This window comes from Rana temporaria, chromosome 3, assembly GCF_905171775.1.
Source record: "Rana temporaria chromosome 3, aRanTem1.1, whole genome shotgun sequence".
Classification (NCBI taxonomy): domain Eukaryota; kingdom Metazoa; phylum Chordata; class Amphibia; order Anura; family Ranidae; genus Rana; species Rana temporaria.
Genome location: NC_053491.1, coordinates 20,510,977 through 20,534,273, shown reverse-complemented (window position 1 = coordinate 20,534,273; position 23,297 = coordinate 20,510,977). Strand labels below are relative to the sequence as shown.

General features: G+C 45.3%; 1 protein-coding gene across 2 annotated transcripts in view; it reads right to left on the bottom strand.

Annotated features, from left to right (window-relative positions):
* LOC120931159 (protein FAM169B-like) overlaps positions 1–23,075 on the bottom strand; it is a 54,557-nt gene extending 31,482 nt beyond the window's left edge. Inside the window, exons 1-4 of one of the 2 annotated variants that reach the window (XM_040342348.1) lie at positions 23,015–23,075; positions 17,314–17,373; positions 10,139–10,275; positions 810–909 (exon numbers count right to left, since the gene is read on the bottom strand). In XM_040342348.1, the coding sequence (XP_040198282.1) occupies positions 810–909; positions 10,139–10,275; positions 17,314–17,326 (250 nt within the window). In that variant the 5' untranslated portion in view covers positions 17,327–17,373; positions 23,015–23,075. Of the gene's footprint in view, positions 1–809; positions 910–10,138; positions 10,276–17,313; positions 17,374–23,004 lie in introns of both variants that reach the window. The other variant, XM_040342349.1, reaches the window with a different exon arrangement.
* Positions 23,076–23,297: the final 222 nt, after the last annotated feature.

Here is a 23,297-nt window from a genome sequence, read left to right as displayed (position 1 = left end):
TAATATTAAACCTGCTGCCAACCCCATTCTAAGTCCTATACAAACTAGCCTATAGACCAGTGGTCTCCAAACTTCCATTTTGCTTTTAAATGTCCTTATTTCTTCTGAGAAATCCTCACTTCCTGTTCTTCTGTCTGTAACTCCACACAGTAATGCGAGGCTTTCTCCCAGGTGTGAAGTGTCGTGCTCGCCCCCTCCCTTGGACTACTGGAGAGTCAGGACGCCCACTAACACACAGCTCCTTTCTCTATCTGCAACGTAGAGAGCGTCCTGACTCTCCTGTAGTCCAAGGGAGGGGCGAGCACGACACTCCACACCAGGGAGAAAGCCTCGCATTACTGTGTGGAGTTACAGACAGAAGAACAGGAAGTGAGGATTTCTCAGAAGAAATAAGGACATTTAAAAGCAAAATGGAAGGATGAGGTAAGTGAAGGAGGACTGCACTAAGGTAAAGGAAGCTATTTAGAAAAAAAATTACCTTTACAACCCCTTTAAATATAAATAACTGAAGGGAAAACTTTTTTATTACTTTTGGACAGAGTGAAGAGGGGTGAAAACATCTGTCAGGTTAGTATTGCTGCCTATGTCCCCATTAGGGAGATTCTTCCTCTCCATTTGTCCTGGTGACCATTATTACCGAAAGTAAAAAATAAATAAAAAAAAAAAGGACATAAAAGGACATAAATGGGAAATCTTCCAATGGGGACACTAGTTCTGAGGACCCTGGTGACTTCCAGGGATGGCATGGTGTAAGCCGTGATGCCATGATGGTTGTTTGCACACATATATTCATCTTATGTGAAAGTTACCCGAGTTTCTTTTCTTGGGGTTCACCAAGAGCAGCATTTTCTGGGAATCTTCATCTCTGTAGAGTGGCATGTGAAGAACGCAGTTCCCATCTACTTTTATCTGCAAAATTAGACAGAATATTAATGGGTCACTTTAGACAGTAAACGGGTTACTTGCTTAACCAATTGACCTCTGGAGGATTTACCCCCCCTTCATGACTAGGCCATTTTATGCGATACAGCACTGCGTTACTTTAACTGACAATTGCTTGGCCATGCAACACTATACCCAGATAAAATCTATGTCCGCTGAGAGCCTGAGTCAGCCTCTCCCACCCCCTCCACAGCCCAGCGTACCAGTGGGTGTAGGGGGGGGGGGCAGAGCAGAGAGCTGCTGACTGACAGTCACCAGCTCTCTGCCCAGGCAGCTCTGAGAACCGAGCGATCGGTGGTGTTTGATCGCTCGGTTCTCAGTATTAGAGCCAGCAGGGGACAGATGCTGTATCCAGCAGGGTAAGTATGATTCTGGACAAAAACAAAACCCCCCATGCTTCTCTTTTAATTAAACCACTTCAGTCCCAAAAAGGATTTGCCCCCCTCCTGACCAGGCCATTTTTTTGCGATACTGCACTGCATCACTTTAACTGACAATTGTCGTGTGATGTTGTACCCAAACAAAATTGACGTCTTTTTTTTCCCCCATAAATAGAGATTTCTTTTGGTGGTATTTGATCACCTCTGCTGTCTTTATTTTTTGCGCTATAAACAAAAACAATTTGAAAAAAATATACGTTTTTGCTATAATATATACCATATATACTCGAGTATAAGCCGAGTTTTTCAGCACTTTTTTTGTGCTGAAAATGCCCCCCTCGGCTTATACCTGAGTCACCTTTTTGCACCTAATCTCCCAGAACTTTGGGCCAGATTCACGTAGAATCGCGGCGGCGTAACGTATCCTAGATACGTTACACCGCCGCAATTTTTCATCGCAAGTGCCTGATTCACCAAGCACTTGCGATGAAAACTACGCCGGCGGCCTCCGGCGCAAGGCGGGCCAGTTCAAATGGGCGTGTGCCATTTAAATTAGGCGCGCTCCCGCGCCGGACCTACTGCGCATGCTCCGTTTCTTAACTCCCGCCGTGCTTTGTGCGCCGTGACGTCATTTTTTTTTTAACGGCGACGCGCATAGTGTACTTCCGTATTCCCGGACGGCTTACGCAAACGACGTTAAATTTTGAATTTCGCCGCGGGAACGACGGCCATACTTTAGACAGCAATACACTTGCTGACTAAAGTTAGGGCACCAAAAAAAACGACTAACTTTGCAACGGGAAACTAGACTAGCGGCGACGTAGCAAACGCGAAAAACCGTTGTGGATCTGCCATAACTCCGAATTTGCATACCCGACCCTTGTTTTCTGACGCGAAATCCCCCCAGCGGCGGCCGCGGTACTGCATCCTAAGATCCGACAGTGTAAAACAATTACACCTGTCGGATCTTATGGATATCTATGCATAGCTGATTCTATGAATCAGTCGCATAGATAGAAACAGAGATACGACGGCGTATCAGGAGAAACGCCATCGTATCTCATTTGTGAATCTGGCCCTTTGGGGTACAGGCCGGCCTTAGGTCCCCTGGACCCCACAACTTGACACACTTATATCCCCACTCTTCCTCTGCAAGTGTGCAAAGTTTGTTGTCTGGGGGACCTACGGCCCGGGGAGCACCGATTTTTCAAAGTTGGGCACCCCTTTCATAGACTCCCATGTTAAACGGTAATATCTCCGGTAAATTTGGGGACCCGGTACCGGCCGGTCGTAGGTCCCATGGACCCCACTACTTGGCACACATGTAGCCCCATTTCTTCTCTACAAGTCTGGAAAGTTTGCTTTCAGGGGGGCCCTTCGGCCGGGCACCCCTTCTATATACCCCCATGTTAAACGCAAGTCTAGTCATGGACACAGTGAGGCATGCAGATGGACACGCTTGGCTTATACTCGAGTAAATACGTTTTCCCAGTTTTTTGTGGTAAAATTAGGTGCCTCGGCTTATACTCGAGTATATACGGTATCCAGGGCCGCCATCAGGGGGGTACAGGCAGTACACCTGTAAGGGGCCCGGAGGTCCCCAGGGGCCCGGATGGCAACCACCTTTAAAAAAAATATATATATTTTTTTAGGGTCCTGGAGGTCCCCAGGGCCCCAGATGCCAACCCCCCTTTTTTTATTTATTTTTAAATAAAAAAACATTTAATACATTTTTTTTCTTTTTATTATTAAAGGGCCAATTTTTTTTTTTTTTTTTTTTAGAGGTCCGGAGGTCCCCAGGGGCCCGGAGATCCCCAGGACCCCGGATGACATCCCCCTTTTTTTTATATATTTTTTTTATTTTTTATATATAATATAAATGTTATTATTATTATTATAATAATAATAATAATAATTAAAGGACCCAGAGGTCCCCAGGACCCCGGATGACAACCCCCCCTTTTTTTTTATAAAAAAACATTTTATATTATTTTCTTTTATATATATATATATATATATATATATATATATATATATATATATATATATATATATATATATATATATATATATATATATATATATATATATATATTTATATATATATATATATATTTTTATTATTATTAAAGGGCTCAGAGGTCCCCAGGGCCCCATGTGGTGAAAACCCTTTTTTTTTTTTTTATAAATGTCTCTTTTCTTTTTTTTTATATATATATTTTTTTTTTATTTATTATTTTTATTAAAGGGCCCAGATGTTCCCAGGGCCCTGGATGGCACCCCCCCCCCCCAGTTCTCTGCTCCAGGGGGCCCATGCCTGAAGCTGTGTAAGGGGCCCCTGACAGTATCCCTTTTTTTTTTTTTAAAGCAAATTTTTTCAATCAGTTAAGACCGATATGTATTCTTATACACACACATTTTTTTATTAACTGCCTCCCACCCGCCCGACGACTTTTTACGGCCACAACGTGGCTCTTAATTGCCGGGAGGCCGTCTTTATACAACCTCTGGCCTCCAGCCATGGGGGGCGCGCGAGCGCCGCTAGCGGCACACGCACGTCCGCCGTCTCACGCAGGTGCCGATGCACGTGCCTGGCGGCCGCGATGCCCTCCAGGCACCCGCGATCGGCAGTCACAGAGACAGGGACATGGATCTCTGTGTGTAAACACAGAGATCCATGTCCTGTCAGGGAGTGGAGACCGATGGTATGTCCCTTGTATATAGGGATAACCAAAGGTCACCTCCCCCAGTCACTCCCCTCCCCCCAAAGTTAGAAACACTATGCAGGGCACACATTAACCCCTTCCTCGCCCCCTAGTGTTAACCCCTTCCCTGCCAATCACATTTATACAGTAATCAGTGCATATTTTTTAGCACTGATTACTGTATAAATGTGAATGGTCCCAAAAATGTGTCAAAAGTGTCCGCCGCAATATTGCAGGCCTGACAAAAATCACAGATCGCCGCCATTACGAGTAAAAAAAATAATAATAATAAAAAAAAAAATTCATAATTCTATCCCCTAGTTTGTAGGCGCTATAACGTTTGCGCAAACCAATCACTATACATTTATTGCGATTTTTATTTTTACCAAAAATATGTAGAAGACAATGTATCGGCCTAAACTGAGAAAACATTTATTTATTTTTTGGGGATATTTATTATAGCAAAAAGTAAAATTTTATTTTATTTTTTTCGAAATTGTTGCTCTATTTTTGTTTATAGCGTAAAAAATTAAAACAGCAGAGGTGATCAAATACCACCAAAAGAAATCTCTATTTGTGGGGAAAAAAGGACGTCAATTTTGTTCGGGAGCCACGTCGCACGACCGCGCAATTGTCATTCAAAGCGTGACAGTGCTGAAAGCTGAAATTTCGCCTGGGCAGGAAGGGGGTATATGTGCCCAGTAAGCAAGTGGTTAAAGTATAGATCCAGGGCCGATCCGCCCTATAGGCTCACTATGCAAGTCGCTTAGGAGGGCCCCCCAAATTACTAGAGGCCCTGCCTGGTGAAAAGTCATTTTCGGCCTCTCACCCCGCTTCTCAACTCGCTGGCTGCATGGGAGAAGAGGCAAGAAGTACGTCAGCACCCCCTGCTTCTCACTTTAATGTAAGATGTCATTTCCGACAGCAGAACACCCCCTTTAATGTGACATGCCACCGTCGGCAGCACCACCATCCCCTCCCCCCCCCCCCCCCCCCCCCCCCCGCTTTTCAACTTTTTTAATGTGATGTGTCATTTTGCTTAGGGTGCCAGGATCGGCACTGTATAGATCTATGTTTGTCCCAAACACGTTTCCTGTTGACAGACTCCCCACCTCTGCTGGGAGTCTTTTCCAAGCATCAACTACTCTTTTCGTAAAAAAAAAAAAAAAACATTAGTGTTGAACTTTCCTCCAGCTAGTTTGAGGTCATATATCCCCATGTCCTTGATATTAGCTTCATATTAAAAACACTGCCCTCCTTATTTTACGTGTTTTTTATGCACAATACTTGCTGAATTTTTTATACAACTGCTGCTAGAAAAGTGCCAAACAACCTCGTAAGAATTCCTGCTCAGGCCCCGCAGCGAAGGGAGGTGGCACTGAAAATATGTGAGGGGCGTGGTGTCGGGGGGGATTCAAAAACGTGCATTACAAACATCCAGCCAAGGTTCAAGCGGGGTCTCTCTGTACACATTGGGTGGGCCCTTTTACTGGCAAACACATTCATATATAGGGTTGCACAACTGCGTGTTAGGTACAGGAGATCAGCAACTGAGAAATGCCATTAAACACGGAGTCACAAAACTCCAGGCTGTGTAAACAGAGCCGCTGCATTTAGATGGAAACCAGAAAATGACTCTCCATATGGGAAGCAGAGCACCTGAACCCACCAAGCCGGGAGTCACATGGGCCCAATGATAAGAGATCCGTCAGAAGAAATTACTTTTTGTATCAAAATAAATTTAAATCTGATTGAGATGTGTTTTACCACGTGCAGTTTTTTTTCCCCACACTGTATTTTTTTTGCTACAAATAACTTTTTATATGACAGGTAGAGGGAGGCGGGTGACGGTGGTGCTTTAACTACTTAACCCCCGGACCACATTGCTGGTCAAAGACCAGAGCACTTTTTGCGATTTGGCACTGCGTCGCTTTAACTGACAATTGCGCGGTCGTGCGACGTGGCTCCCAAACAAAATTGGCGCCCTTTTTTTCCCACAAATAGAGCTTTCTTTTGGTGGTATTTGATCACCTCTGTGATTTTTAGTTTTTGCGCTATAAACAAAAATAGAGCGACAATTTTGAAAAAAAATTATATTTTTTACATTTTGCTATAATAAATATCCCCCAAAAATATTTAAAAAAAAAATATTTTTTTCCTCAGTTTAGGTCGATACGTTATCTTCTACATATTTTTCATAAAAATAAAAAAAAAATAAAAAAATCGCAATAAACGTTTATTGATTGGTTGGCGCAAAAGTTAAAGCGTTTACAAAATAGGGGATAGTTTTATGGCATTTTTATAAAAAAAATTTTTAATAGAAATGGCGGCGATCAGCGTTTTTTTTTTTTTAGGTACTGCGACATTATGGCGGACACTTTTGACACATTTTTGGGACCATTGGCATTTTTATAGCGATCAGTGCTATAAAAATGCATTGGATTACTATAAAAATGCCACTGGCAGTGAAGGGGTTAACACTAGGGGGCGGGGAAGGGGTTAAGTATGTTCCCTGGGTGTGTTCTAACTGTAGGGGGGGGAGTGGGACTGACTAGGGGAAATGACTGATAGCTGTACATACATTGTATGAACAGAAGATCAGCATTTCTCCCCTGACAGGACCGGGAGCTGTGTGTTTACACCCACAGCTCCCGGTTCTCGCACTGTAACGAGCGATCACATGTGCCCGGCGGCTATCACACGCACGTCGGAATCAGGGACGAGCGGGGGGGGGGCGCCCCTAGTGGCCGCTTCACGAGGTGACGTAGAGCTATGTGCTCTCGCGCAGGGGAGCCGACCTACCGTACTGTTATACGGCGGCTGGTCGGCAAGTAGTTAAAATATTTTTATATTTATCTTATATGATTATTGTTGTTTTTTTCTCGACCGTTTTCTTTTTTCTTTATTTATTTTTAAATTGTTGTAAAGGTAAAAAAAAAATAAAAAAATTCCTTTACCTTAGTGCAGTCCTCCTTCACTTACCTCATCCTTCCATTTTGCTTTTAAATGTCCTTATTTCTTCTGAGAAATCCTCACTTCCTGTTCTTCTGTCTGTAACTCCACACAGTAATGCGAGGCTTTCTCCCTGGTGTGGAGTGTCGTGCTCGCCCCCTCCCTTGGACTGCAGGAGAGTCAGGACGCCCACTAACACACAGCTCCTTTCTCTATCTGCAACGTAGAGAGCGTCCTGACTCTCCAGTAGTCCAAGGGAGGGGGCGAGCACAACACTCCACACCAGGGAGAAAGTCTCGCATTACTGTGTGGAGTTACAGACAGAAGAACAGGAAGTGAGGATTTCTCAGAAGAAATAAGGACATTTAAAAGCAAAATGGAAGGATGAGGTAAGTGAAGGAGGACTGCACTAAGGAAAAGGAAGCTATTTAGGAAAAACATTTTTTACTTTTATAACCCCTTTAAGAGCCGGACCATTATGCAGGGTAAGGGACCAGGCTCCTTTTTGTGATTCGGCACTGTGTCGCTTTAACTGACAATTGCGTGGTCGTGCGACGTGTTTTCTAAACAAAATTGGCGTCCTTTTTTTCCCCACAAATAGAGCTTTCTTTTGGTGGTATTTGATCACCTCTGCGGTTTTTATTTTTTGCAATATAAACAAAAATAGAGCGACAATTTCGAAAAAAAAACACAATTTTTTACTTTTGGTGGTAGGTGGTGGTAAATAGAGCGACAATTTTGAAAAAAATGCAATATTTTTTACTTTTTCCTATAATAAATATCCCCCAAAAATATATAAAACTTTATTTTTTTCCCTCAGTTTAGGCCGATACGTATTCTTCTACCTATTTTTGGTAAAAAAAAAAAATATCGCAATAAGCGTTTATCGGTTGGTTTGCGCAAAATGTATAGCGTTTACAAAAAAGGGGATAGTTTTATTGCATTTTAATCTATTTATTTTTTTACTACGAATGGCGGCGATCAGCGATTTTTTTTTATGACTGCGACATTATGGCGGACACTTCGGACAATTTTGACACATTTTTGGGACCATTGTCATTTTCACAGCAAAAAAATGCATTTAAATTGCATTGTTTACTGTGAAAATGACAGTTACAGTTTGGGAGTTAACCACAAGGGGGCGCTGAAGGGGTTATGTGTGACCTCATCTGTGTTTCTAACGGTAGGGGGGTGTGGCTGTAGGTGTGACGTCATCGATTGTGTGTCCCTATTATGACGGCGCCACAGTGAAGAACGGGGAAGCTGTGTTTACATACAGCTCTCCCCGTTCTTCAGCTCCGGGGACCGATTGCGGGTCTCCAGCAGCGATCGGGTCCGCGGTCACGGAGCTTCGGACTGGGACACTCGTCTCCCAGAACACAATTGGGACCAGTGAGCACGGTGCAGCGCGACTCGCGCATGCGCCGTAGGGAACCGGGCAGTGAAGTTGCAATGCTTCACTTCCTGGTTCCCTCAGCGGTGGGGGCAGCAGAGTGACGAGTGATCGCCGGATCACTGCAGTATTTGTAGCTGCTGGCTTTTAATATTTTTTGCACGGCGGAGCTCCGCTTTAAGGTAAAAAAACATCTGATGATTGCCGGCCCCCCTGTTTTACTTACCTGAGCCCTGGAAAGTCCCGCGTCGCGAACGTGCTCGATCTTTGCCCGGGCTTTTCAGCTCTTCATTGGATAGATTGATAGCAGCCGTTGGCTCGTGCTGTTGTCAATCAAATACAATGACGCGGGCGCAGCTCGCCACTGTATACATTGAGGAAGAAATCCAGATGGCGGCAATCCTAGGATCTTCTAAAAATCATCTTTATTGGCAACAAAGTCATCTACATAAAACACACAAGACACCACGCGTAGAGGGGGAGAATAGGAGATTGTAACGCGTTTCACACTCGTTTAGTGCTTCCTGAGGAGGCACTGAGAAACGCGTTGCCATCTCCTGCTCTCCCCCTCTACGTATGGTGTTCTATGGATTACTTTGTTGCCAATAAAGATGATTTTTAGAAGATCCTAGGAGTGCTGCTATCCAGAGAAATACATTGTTAGAGTTTATATACACTTTAACCGGGTAAGCCCCGGACCTTTAGGCAGCTAAATGCCCAAGCCAGGTTTTGCGATTCGGCACTGCGTCGCTTTAACAGACAATTGCGCGGTCATGCGACGTGGCCCCCAAACAAAATTTACATCCTTTTTTTTCCCCACAAATAGAGCTTTCTTTTGGTGGTATTTTATCACCTCTGCGGTTTTTATTTTTTGCGCTATAAACAAAAATAGAGCGACAATTTTGAAAAAAAATTCTATATTTTTTACTTTTTGCTATAATAAATATCCCCAAAAACATATATAAAACATTTTTTTTCCTCAGTTTAGGCCGATACGTATTCTTCTACATATTTTTGGTAAAAAAAAAAAAAATCGCAATAAGCGTTTATCGATTCGTTTGCGCAAAATTTATAGCGTTTACAAAATAGGGGATATTTTTATTGCATTTTTATTATTTTTTTTTTTTTTACTACTAATGGCGGCGATCAGCGTTTTTTTTCGTGACTGCGACATTATGGCGGACACTTCGGACAATTTTGACACATTTTTGGGACCATTGTCATTTTCACAGCAAAAAAATGCATTTAAATTGCATTGTTTATTGTGAAAATGACAGTTGCAGTTTGGTAGTTAACCACAAGGGGGCGCTGAAGGGGTTAGGCTTCACCTAGTGTGTGTTTACAACTGTAGGGGGGTGTGGCTGTAGGTCTGACGTCATCGATTGTGTCTACCCTATAAAGGGGATGACACGATCGATGCGCCGCCACAGTGAAGCACGGGGAAGCCGTGTTTACATACGGCTCTCCCCGTTCTTCAGCTCCGGAGAGCGATCGCGAGGGGGCGGCTAGAAACAAATAGCCCAGCCCTCGTCCCGGATCGCTCCCCGCAGGTTTCCGACCGCCGCATGTACCGGGGGGGGGGGTCCCGATCGGACCCCCGACCTGCGGAAAGGCGGGGACGTACAGGTACGCCCATATGCCTGTACGTGCCATTCTGTGGACGTATATGTACATGCGGCGGTCGGCAACCGGTTAATAAATGACAGTGCAGATCCATTTTGAAAACTATTATAAGATCATCTGATATTTATAGTTTCCCCACCCACCTTCTCTCCATCTGGACAGAAGAAAAACTCAACAAAATCGCTTTGCTGTTGGGTGATCTGTAAGAAGTGCTGGTTTGATTGCTCCAGAAGACTCCGCAAATCTGATGACATCAGACAGTCTATGGGGCGGCATTGTTCTGCAAAATAAAACAGACAGCGTCAGATGCATTGGGCTTTGTAGAGAAACTGGAACAAAGTATTTCTGTTGCCTATCAAATTTATACAAGCAGCTCACACCAATGATGTTCAGCAACACAAGCAGTGGCAACTGGTGGCAGCCAATAACCCCCCCCCCCCCCAATACTGGGGCACCTCCACCCCCCCTCCCCCTCGCTGTCTGCTGGCCCACTGGCAATTACCCCATCTAGGTGGTGGGCACATCAGGCAGCGGCAGGGATCGGGCAGCGGCGGGCACATCGGGCAACGGCCGGGGCCAAGGCATTGACGGACATCAGGCCACTGCCTGACGCCTGCCGCAGCCGGATGTTGCCAATAAATCATCTTTATTGGCAACAAAGTGATCTACATAACACACAAGACACCACACATAGAGGGGGAGAGCGGGAGATGGCAACGCGTTTCACACTAGTTTAGTGCTTTCTGAGGAGGCAAAAATAGGTAAAAATAACAAAGCAGGCTTTACTTCTACATTAATAAAATGGATATTATACCTGCTTTTTTTTTTTTTTATTTGAACGTACATTTTTTTTTTGTTTAACCACTTCAGCCCCGGAAGGATTTACCCCCTTCTTGACCAGGACCCCTAATGTTAACCCCCTATCCTGCCAGTGACATTTATACAGTAACCAGTGGCTATTTGTAGCTCTGATCGTTGTATAAAATGTCACTGGTCCCAAAAATGTTTCTTATTGTGTCCGCCGCAATGTCGCAGTCCCAATAAAATTGCAGATCGCCGCCATTACTAGTAAAAAATAAATAATAAAAATGCCATAAAATGTATCCCCTATTTTGGAGAAGTTGTAGAAGCAATGACTTTTGCGCAAACCAATCAATATACGCCTATTGCGATTTGTTTTACCAAAAATATGTAGAAGAATACGTAATCGGCCTAAACTGAGGAAGAAATTATTATGTTTTTATTGGGGATATTTATTATAGCAAAAAGTAAAAAATATTGTGTTTTTTTTTTCCAAATTGTCGACCTTTTTTTGTTTATAGCGCAAAAAATAAAAACCGCAGCAGAAAAGCTCTATTTGTGTGAAAAAAAGGACGTCAATTTTGTTTGGGTACAACGTCTCACGACCGCGCAATTGTCAGTTAGGGCCCATTCATTAAAGTGGTTGTAAACCCTATACAACCACTTTTACCTAAAGGTAAGCCTAGATTAACCACTTAAAGTGGAGGTTCACCCTCAAAAAAAATTCTGACATCACATGGAGTCGAGCCATCCTACCGACAGAATGCCGGTGTTTTTTGTTTTTTTTTCTCAGCACATACCTCGTACTACGCATCACTGGTTGCCGACAGAACTTGAACGTCGGTGCGTTATCGCCCTATAAAGCCGCACCGACGTTCGGGTTTTTTCGGCAACCGGTGACGCGCAGTATGTGCCGTTCGGAAGCCTGTCAATCACAGGCAGTGCTTGGGAACGCCCAGTCCCGCGGGATAGCCGGGGGGTGAAAATCGTGATAACGAGGTATGTGCTGAGAAAAAAAAAAAAAAAAACGGCATTCTGTCGATAGGATGGTTCGACTCCATGTGATGTCAGAAATTTTTTAAAGGGTGAACCTCCACTTTAAGGACCAAATCCTGCACATATACGTCGGCAGAATGGCACGGCTGGGCACAAGCACGTACCTGTACGTCCTCTTTAAGTGCCCAGCTGTGGGTCGCGGGTGCGCGCCCGCGACCCGGTCCGAAGCTCCGTGACCCGATCGCCGCCGGAGTCCCGCGATCGGTCCCCGGAGCTGAAGAACGAGGAGAGCTGTGTGTAAACACAGCTTCCCCGTTCTTCACTGTGGCGCTGTCATTGATCGTGTGTTCCCTGATATAGGGAAGCACGATCAGTGACGTCACACAGCCAGCCCCGCCCCTCTACAGTTAGAAACACATGAGGTCACACTTAACTCCTTCAGCGCCCCCTAGTGGTAAACTGCAATTGTCATTTTCACAATAAACAATGCATTTGTATAGCATTTTTTGCTGTGAAAATGACAATGGTCCCAAAAATGTGTCAAAATTGTCCGATGTGTCCGCCATAATGTCGCGGTCACAAAAAAAAAAAAAAACGCTGATCGCCACCATTAGTAGTAAAAAAAAAAATATTGATAAAAATGCAATAAAACTATCCCCTATTTTGTAAACACTATGGCCCAGATTCTCGTCCAGCGGTGTAATTTTGTGCGGGCGTAACGTATCCGCTTTACGTTACGCCTCCGCAACTTACACGGGCAAGGGCTGTATTCTCAAAGCACTTGCTCCATAAGTTGCGGCGGCGTAGCGTAAATCGGCCGGCGTAAGCCCGCCTAATTCAAATTTGGATCAGGGGGGCGCGTTTTATGTAAAACTACTGTGACCCGACGTGATTGCATGCGCTGTCCGTGGAATTTCCCAGTGTGCATTGCTCCAAAGTACGCCGCAAGGACGTCATTGGTTTCGACGTGAACGTAAATGACGTCCAGCCCCATTCACGGACGACTTACGCAAACGACGTAACTTTTTAAAATTTCGACGCTGGAACGACAGCCATACTTAACATTGGCTGCGCCTCATATAGCAGGGGCAACTATACGCCAAGAAAAGCCTAACGTAAATGTCGTAACTTTACTGCATCGGCCGCGCGTACATTCGGGAATTCGCGTATCTAGCTAATTTGCATACTCGACGCGGAATTCGACGGAAGCGCCACCTAGCGGTCAAAAAAAAATGCAGTTAAGATCTGACGGCGTAAGAGACTTACGCCTGTCGGATCTAATGGATAGCTATGCGTAACTGATTCTAAGAATCAGACGCATAGATACGACGGGTCGGATTAGGACTTACGACGGCGTACATGGCGCTGCGCCGTCGTAAGTCCTTTCAGAATCTGGGCCTATAAATTTTGCACAAACCAATCGAGAAACGCTTATTGCTGTTTTTTTTTACCGAAAATAGGTAGAAGAATACGTATCGGCCTAAACTGGGGAAAAAAATTTTTTTTTAGATATTTTTTGGGGATATTTATTATAGAAAAAAAGTAAAAAATATTTTGTTCAAAATTGTCGCTCTATTTTTGTTTATAGCGCAAAAAATAAAAACCACAGAGGTGATCAAATACCACCAAAAGAAAGCTCTATTTGTGGGAAAAAAAGACTGCCAATTTTGTTTGGAAAACCACGTCGCACGACCGCGCAATTGTCAGTTAAAGCGACGCAGTGCCGAATCGCAAAAAGGGGCAAGGTCCTTTAGCTGCATTTTGGTCCGGGTCTTAAGTGGTTAAAGTGGGTTTAAAACCACTTTAAAGGGGGAGAAATCTTCTGGGGCTGAAGTGGTTAAAAATGAAATCTGCTGAGTGTTGTCTCGCTGGTTTTTACTCGCCTACTTTATATCCATAGCAAGCATGCTGTAGCTAAACAGAGTATAGTATGTGTATATATAGGATATCAGTATGTAGGGCACGGCAGAACTGCACGGAGGATAAATTTAGATGCCTTGTGAGTCAGGGGATTCCAGACATTACCGAGCCCATCTTATACAGTTGAGAACTGGTAAACAACCCACCCCCGGCCCCCCCGCCAGCCCCCTCCCATGCGTCTCATAGAGCGTTCCCTTGGAAATCGAAGTGCCTCATCTGGGTATCAGATTCCTTCTATCTCTCTCAGCTGACTCTCCCGTAAGGAATGTATTTACACCCAGAAACTGGATAAAAAAGCAGCAAATCCAGTGTGAGATTAAAGTGCCGATCCGTCCTAAAACTAATGAGACGCTGGGGCCATTTTCTTACTGCAGAAAGTTATTTCATCCCTCAAAAAAAGGAAACACCCCGAGGTATAGAGATCCGGTGATTGGGTTTACCAAACCACAGATCTCTCTACCCCATTCTGGGATCCGCAGCACCAGCAAGACGCGATTTCTAACAGTTTGTGGCACTTAAAGGGGTTGTAAAGGTAATTTTTTTTTCCCTAAATAGCTTCCTTTACCTTAGTGCAGTCCTCCTTCACTTACCTCATCCTTCCATTTTTCTTTTAAATGTCCTTATTTCTTCTGAGAAATCCTCACTTCCTGTTCTTCTGTCTGTAACTCCACACAGTAATGCAAGGCTTTCTCCCTGGTGTGGAGTGTCGTGCTCGCCCCGTCCCTTGGACTACAGGAGAGTCAGGACACCCACTAACACACAGCTCCTTTCTCTATCTGCAACGTAGAGAGCGCCCTGACTCTCCTGTAGTCCAAGGGAGGGGGCGAGCGCGACACTCCACACCAGGGAGAAAGCCTTGCATTACTGTGTGGAGTTACAGACAGAAGAACAGGAAGTGAGGATTTCTCAGAAGAAATAAGGACATTTAAAAGCAAAATGGAAGGATGAGGTAAGTGAAGGAGGACTGCACTAAGGGAAAGGAAGATATTTAGGGAAAAAAAATGTACCTTTACAACCCCTTTAACCACTTAAGGACCGCCTCCTGCATATTTACGTCGGCAGAATGGCACATGCACGTATAGGTACGTCCTGTGCTAGTACCCAGCCGTGGTTCGCAGGTGCACGCCAGCGACACGGTCCGAAGCTCCGGGACCCGATCGCCGCTGGAGTCCCGCGATCGGTCCCCGGAGCTAAAGAACGGGGACAGCTGTGTGTAAACACAGCTTCCCAGTTCTTCACTGTGGCTCCGTCATCGATCGTGTGATCCTTTTATGGGGATACACAGTTGATGATGTCACACCTACAGCCACACCCCCCTACAGTTAGAAACACGTATTAGGTCATACATAACCCCTCCAGCGCCCCCTTGTGGTTAACTCCCAAACTGCAACTGTCATTTCACAGTAAACAATGCATTTTTTGCTGTGAAAATGACAATGGTCCCAAAAATGTGTCAAAATTGTCCGAAGTGTCCGCCATAATGTTGCAGTCACGAAAAAAAAAAAAATCACTGATCGCCGCCATTAGTAGTAAAAAGAAAAAAAATGTATGAAAAATGCAATAAAACTATCCCCTATTTTGTAAACGCTATAAATTTTGCGCAAACCAACCGATAAACGATTATTGCGATTTTTTTTTTACCAAAAATAGGTAGAAGAATACGTATCGGCCTAAACTGAGGAAAAAATAAATGTTTATATATGTTTTTGGGGGATATTTATTATAGCAAAAAGTTAAAAATATTATTTTTTTTCAAAATTGTCGCTCTATTTTTGTTTATAGCGCAAAAAATAAAAACCGCAGAGGTGATCAAATACCACCAAAAGAAATCTCTATTTGTGGGGAAAAAAAAGGACGCCAATTTTGTTTGGGAGCCACGTCGCACGACCGCGCACTCTTGGCACAGCTCTATTTCCACTTTTGCATGCAAAAATGCAACCGCTCTGCGCCAAGATGGGCCCACCCGCCCACCAGAAGGCCGCATATTTGCGTGCGCTTGGCGCCAAGAGGTTAAATTGTAAAAAATGTCATTTACACCCAAGCACATAAAATCCCCCCCCCCCCCCACCCCCACATACAGGGCCATCATCAGGGGGGTACAGGCATTACACCTGCAAGGAGCCTGATGGTCCCCCCGTTTTTTTTTCCATTTGACCCCCCCACCTTTAGCAACTCGCGGCATGGGAACGCCAACCCCCCCCCCCCTTTTTTTCCCGTCTGACTTTAACAACTCACGGCAGGAGAGAGAAAAGAAGACTTGACTCGACTTTGTTTTGTTCGTCAGCACCAACACCCCCATCCCGCTATCATCTCGTGGCAGGAGAGGGAAGAGAAGAGATGAAACTTTCGCGGCAGGAGAGAGGAGGCCCCCCCCCCCCCCCCGGTTCTCTGCTACAGGTGGGCCCTGTCTAAAGCTGTGTAAGGGGCCCCAAAATTTGTGATGGCTGCCCTGCCCACATACAGTGGGGATCGAAAGTTTGGGCACCCCAGGTAAAAATTTGTATTAATGTGCATAACAAAGCCAAGGAAAGATGGAAAAATCTCCAAAAGGCATCAAATTACAGATTAGACATTCTTCTAATATGTCAAAAAAAGTCAGATTTTATTTCCATCATTTAGCCCTGGTTCACACTGGGTACGATTTGGAACGATTTGAGATGCGATTTGACATGTCAAATCGCATCTCAAATCGGCGGCAATTGTCGGCAACGGCACTGTCCTAATCAGTGCGACGCCACATCTGCGATTTCAAAAAGTAGTTCCTGTACTACTTTTTGCGGCAAAATCGCAGCCGCGAAATCGCGCATTTTACCGCGATTTTGAATTCGCAGCAGTGTGAACCTAGGCTTACACTTTCAAAATGACAGAAAACAACAAAATGGCATCTGCAAAAGTTTGGGCACCCTGCAGAATTTATAGCATGCACTGGGCACAGTGAGGCATGGGCACAGTGAGGCATACACATGGGCACAGTGAGGCATGGGTACAGTGAGGCATACACATGAGCACAGTGAGGCATGCACATGGGCACAGTGAGGCATGGGCACAGTGAGGCATGCACATGGACACAGTGAGGCATGGGCACAGTGATGCATACACATGGGCACAGTGAGGCATGGGCACAGTGATGCATACACATGGGCACAGTGAGGCATGGGCACAGTGATGCATACACATGGACACAGTGAGGCATGGGCACAGTGATGCATACACATGGGCACAGTGAGGCATGGGCACAGTGAGGCATACACATGGGCACAGTGAGGCATGGACACAGTGAGGCATGGGCACAGTGAGGCATGCAGATGGACACCCTAGGCTTATCCTCGAGTCAATATGTTTTCCCATTTTTTTTGTGGTAAAATTAGGTGCCTCGGCTTATACTTGAGTATATACAGTAATGCTTTATGTAATCTTCAGGCCTAAAAAAATTTTTTTTTAAAGCATATGTGCAAAAAAAAAAAAAAAACAGCTCTGGCAGCAAAAGGGTTAAAGAGAACCTGTCGCCAGACTGCTCATCCTATTAGATTATATGTGCATTAAATGTATTTGATGCATGTTATTTAATGATTGATAAAAAAACAATGTCATCGGAACGTACCTGCGAGCTTCATTGTGACGGGGACATTGGATTAAATGCTGCCGACGGTCTTCAAAACACCTGGTGTAATAAAAATAAAAATAAAGTTTAGAAAGCACAGATCTGTACTGATCTACAAGCAGATTTAAATATTATGCAGGGTGTAAGCTCCCATAGTAGAACATTGTAAGGGTTACTACCTATTAGGCTTGAAGGCTAACCACTTGCCGACCGCAATATGCATGATTGTCAAAAGTATTGGGACACCCGCCTTTAAGCGCACATAAACTTTAATGTAATCCCAGTCTTAGTCGGTAGGGTTCAATATTGAGTTGGCCCACCCCTTGCAGCTATAACAGCCTCAACTCTTCTAGGAAAGCTGTCCACAAGGTTTAGGAGGGTGTCTATGGGAATGTTTGACCATTCTTCCAGAAGCGTATTTGTGAGGTCAGGCACTGATGTTGGATGAGAAGTCCTGGCTCACAGTCTCCGCACTAATTCACCCCAAAGGTGTTCTATTGGGTTGAGGTCAGGACTCTGTGCAGACCAGTCAAGTTCCTCTACCCCAAACTTGCTCATCTCCATCTTTATTGACTTCGCTTTGTGTACTGGTCCAAATCATTTGGTGGAGGGGGGATTATGGTGTGGGGGGTTGTTTTTCAGGGGTTGGGTTGGCCCCTTAGTTCCAGTGAAGGGAACTCTTAAGGCGTCGGCATACCAAGACAGTTTGGACAATTTCATGCTCCCAACTTTGTGGGAACAGTTTGGGGACAGCCCCTTCCTGTTCCAACATAACTGCGCACCAGTGCACAAAGCAAGGTCCATAAAGACATGGATGAGCGAGTTTGGGGTGGAGGAACTTGACTTCCTGAGTCCTGACTTCATCCCGACCTCTGGGATGAATTAGAGTGGAGACTGTGAGCCAGGCCTTCTTGTACAACATCAGTGCCTGACCTCACAAATGCGCTTCTGAAGAATGGTCAAACATTCCCATAGACACACTCCTAAACCTTGTGGACGGCCTTCCCAGAAGAGTTGAAGCTGTTATAGCTGCAAAGGGTGGGCCAACTCAATATTGAACCCTACGGACTAAGACTGGGAGGCCATTAAAGTTCATGTAAAGGCAGGCGTCCCAATACTTTACAATATAGTGTATATGCAGTATCTCACAAAAGTAAGTACACCCCTCACATTTATGTAAATATTTTCTTCTATCTTTTCGTGTGACAACACTGAAGAAATGACACTTTGCTACAATGTTGTGTAGTGAGTGTACAGCTTGTATAACAGTGTACATTTGCTGTCCCCTCAAAATAACTCAACACACAGCCATTAATGTCTAAACCGCTGGCAACAAAAGTGAGTACACCCCTAAGTGAAAATGCCCAAATTGAGCCCAATTAGCCATTTTTCCTCCCCGGTGTCATGTGACTCATTAGTGTTACAAGGTTTCACGTGTGAATGGGGAGCAGGTGTGTTAAAATTCGATGTTATCGCTCTCACTCTCTCATTCTGGTCTCTGGAAGTTCAACATGGCAACTCATGGCAAACAACTCTCTGAGGATCTGAAAAAAAAGTTTTGATGCTCTACATGAAGATGGCCTAGACCAGGGATATACAATTAGCGGACCTCCAGCTGTTGCTGAACTACAAGTCCCATGAGGCATAGCAAGACTCTGACAGCCACAAGCATGACACCCACAGGCAGAGGCATGATGGAACTTGTAGTTTTGCAACAGCTGGAGGTCCGCTAATTGCATATCCCTGGCCTAGGCTATAAGAAGATTTCCAAGACCCTGAAACTGAGCTGCAGCACGGTGGCCAAGACAATACAGCAGTTTAACAGGACAGGTTCCACTCAGAACAGGCCTCGCCATGGTCAACCAAAGAAGTTGAGGTCACGTGCTCAGCGTCATATCCAGAGGTTGTCTTTGGGAAATAGACGTATGAGTGCTGCCAGCATTGCTGCAGAGGTTGAAGGGGTTCAGCCTGTCAGTGCTCAGACCATACGCTGCACATTGCATCAAATTGGTCTGCATGGCTGTCGTCCCAGAAGGAAGCCTCTTCTAAAGATGATGCACAAGAAAGCCTGCATACAGTTTGCTGAAGACAAGCAGACTAAGGACATGGATTACTGGAACCACGTCCTGCGGTCTGATGAGACCAAGATAAAGGTATTTGGTGTCAGATGGTGACAAGCGTGTGTGGCGGCAACCAGGAGAGGAGGAGAAAGTCAAGCATGGTGGTGGGGGTGTCATGGTCTGGGGCGGCATGAGTGCTGCCGGCACTGGGGAGCTACAGATCATTGAGGGAACCATGAATGCCAACATGTACTGTAACATACTGAAGCAGAGCATGATCCCCTCCCTTCAGAGACTGGGCCGCAGGGCAGTATTCCAACATGATAACGACCCCAAACACACCTCCAAGACCACCACTGCCTCGCTAAAGAAGCTGAGGGTAAAGGTGATGGACTGGCCAAGCATGTCTCCAGACCTAAACCCTATTGATCATCTGTGGGACATCCTCAAACGGGAGGTGGAGGAGCGCAAGGTCTCTAACATCCATCAGCTCTGTGATGTCGTCATGGAGGAGGGGAAGAGGACTCCAACCTGTGAAGCTCTGGTGAACTCCATGCCCAAGGCAGTGCTGGAAAATAATGGTGGCCACACAAAATATTGACACTTTGGGCCCAATTTGGACATTTTCACTTAGGGGTGTACTTACTTTTGTTGCCAGTAGTTTAGACATTAATGGCTGTGTGTTGAGCTATTTTGAGGGGGCAGAAAATGTACACTGTTATACAAGCTGTACACTCACTACACAACATTGTAGCAAAGTGTCATTTCTTCAGTGTTGTCACATGAAAAGATAGAAGGAAATACTCACAAAAATGTGAGGGGTGTACTTACTTTTGTGAGATACTGTATACTAGAATTTTTTTTTTTACTAGCAAAGGTGGGGATCAGCAACTTATAGCGGGACTGCAACATTGCGGCAGAAGATCGGACACTAGCTGACACTTTTTGGGAACCAGCGACACCAATGCAGTGATCAGTGCTAAAAATATGCACTGTCACTGTACTAACGACACTGGCTGGGAAGAGGTCAAACAACAAGGGCGGTCAAAGGGTTGACTGTGTGCCTAGCCAGTGGTTTTGTGTACAGTGCGGTGCTTTTACTAAGGGAAGGTATGGATTTTATTCCCTTCTTTGCGGGGAAAGAAAATCCAAAACTTCCCCACTGACAGGACAGAGCTCTGCCTTGTTTACATAGGCCAGTGATGGTGAACCTTGACACCCCAGATGTTTTGGAACTACATTTCCCATGATGCTCATGCACTCTGCAGTGTAGTGGAGCATCATGGGAAATGTAGTTCCAAAACATCTGGGGTGCCAAGGTTCGCCATCACTGGCCTGGGCAGAGCTCCGTCCCGTGTGCTTTTCTGGCGATCGGCGGGTGCCGGCAGTTATCCATCGATCGGCATCTGCTGTGTATAATTATAGCAGTGCTGGGGTGCCCCCTAGCTGGGTGCACTCATGCGGGCGTGCTCCTGAGTCCTGCTGCTGCTGCGTCCATTGACACAGACAGCAGGACTTGGCCCCGCCCCCCCACTGGGTTTGATTGACAGCAGCAGCAGCCAATGGCTCCCGCTGCTATTATTCTGTCCAATGAGGACCCGAGACAGCGTCTGGAGCTGCTGGGCTTGTTCTCGTCGCTGGAAGGATCGGGTTCAGGTAAGAAAAAAGGGGGGCTGCTTCAGCGCAGAAGGTTTTTCACCTTAATGCATAGGGTTTACAACTCCTTTAATCACCCTTGATGATTAACCCTTTCCCAGCCAGTGTCATTAGTACAGTGACAGTGCATGTTTTTAGCACTGATCACTGTATTGGTGTCACCGATTTCCCACAAAGTGTCAGTTAGGGGCAGATCCACAAAGATCTGCCCCGGCGCATCGTATCCGAGATACGCTACGCCGCCGTACCTTACCTGGCTTTAAATCGAATCCATAAAGAATTTGCGCCGTAAGTTACGGCGGCGTAGTGTATCTCAGGCGCAGAATTCAAATCGGCTATTAGGAGGCGTGTTTCATTTAAATGAAGCGCGTCCCCGCGCCGAATGAACTGCGCATGCGCCATACCTAAATTTCCCGCCGTGCATTGCGCTAAATGACGTCGCAAGGACGTAATTTTTTTTAACTTAGACGTGAATTACGTCCATCCCGATTCACGGACGACTTACGCAAAAAAAAAATTCAAAATAAACGTGGGAACGACGGCCATACTTAACATGGCAAGTCTAACTATATGCCGCAAAACACCAGCTTTAACTATACGCCCGAAAAAGCCGACTAGAGACGACGTAAGAGAATGCGACGGCCGCGCGTACGTTCGTGGATCGTCAGAAATAGCTAATTTGCATACTCGACGCGGAAAACGACGAGAACTCCACCCAGCGGACGCTGAAGTATTGCATCTAAGATCCCAAGGTGTTCGAAGCCGTACGCCTGTCGGATCGAACCCAGATGCCGTCGTATCTTGGTTTGAGGATTCAAACTAAAGATACGACGCAGGAAATTTGAAAGTACGCCAGCGTATCAGTAGATACGCCGGCGTACTCGCTTTGTGGATCTGCCCCTTAGTGTCTGATTGTCTGCCGCAATTTCACAGGCTTTGCTATAAGTCGCTGATCGCCGCTGTTAATATTAAAAAATAAAAATATCCCAGTTTGTAAACTAATCAATATACACTTATTGTGATTTTTTTTTTTTTACCAAAAATATGTAGCAGAATACACTTTGGTCTAAATTGATGTTTTATTGGATGTGTTTTATAGCAGAAAGTAACAAATATATATATTTTTATTTTTCATTATTGTCGGCCATTTTTTGTTTATAGCGCAAAAAAATAAAAACCGCAGAGGTGATCAAATACCACCAAAAGAAAGCTCTATTTGTGGGAAAAAAAGGACGTAAATTTTGTTTGTATTTGTATACAGCGTTGCATGAGCGCGCAATTGTCAGTCTAAAGCAAAGCAGTGCAGTATCGCACAAAACGGCCTGGTCATGAAAGGGGGTAAATCTTCCGCAGGTCGGGGGGGGAGGAGGGGTTAAGCCTTGGCATGTTGGGTATTTATTTATTCGGCGTGGCCTCGTCTTTTATAATTTACCATAAAATCGGGTAGTTTGTGGCTTAATAAGAACTTTTATACGGTATTTTTTACTGAAATTTTGCATTTCATGAACTTTGAAAATATTGCAACATAAAAAATAGAAAAAACATTTAAAATGGAAACAACCGCCATGTTAATCTCCGGGGGTCTGCTTTCATAGAAGATATACAGATAAGATATATATATATATATATACTTGGGGGGGCTCTCTAATCTTCAGGCCTAAAATGTGCATTGCGTGTGTGCGAAACCGGCTCTGGCAGTGACAGGGTTAAAGTGAAGTGGAATTCTGGGAAGGATCCTTCTCGGGGGTCCCATGTCAGGGAAGGAGGGGGACACAGCACAGGAGGACTACAGTGACAGGTGCCGCGCATGCGTTGTGTACACCCGGGACATACAGCTAGCTCAGGCGTCATTCATCCACCTGTTGTGGAACTACAAGTCCCGGGTCACACGGGGCCGCCTGACCCTGGGGCACACACACCCACACAGGAAGAAGTGCCACCCGGACACAGATATCGGAACTCCTCACTCCGATACCTCGATGTACCTGGGGAACCTCGCCATAGGGATCGCCACTTCCGGGGGGGCGGAGTCTACTGCGTGCTGTCACCTCGCCCCTCCCCGCAGCCTGGCTAAATGTACACAGCCCTGAATTGCTATTGGCTGCCGCGAATCCCCGGTAAACGCGTGGAAAATGTCCCTGGTCAGGCTAAGAGGTTGTGTGTTCCCGCCTTCCTCTGAGGGGGAGGGCTCTGTCAGTTATTGCTCGTTGGGGCACCTGCTCAAAGGTCACTGACCCCTGAACTTTACATCACTTGTTATAACTGACC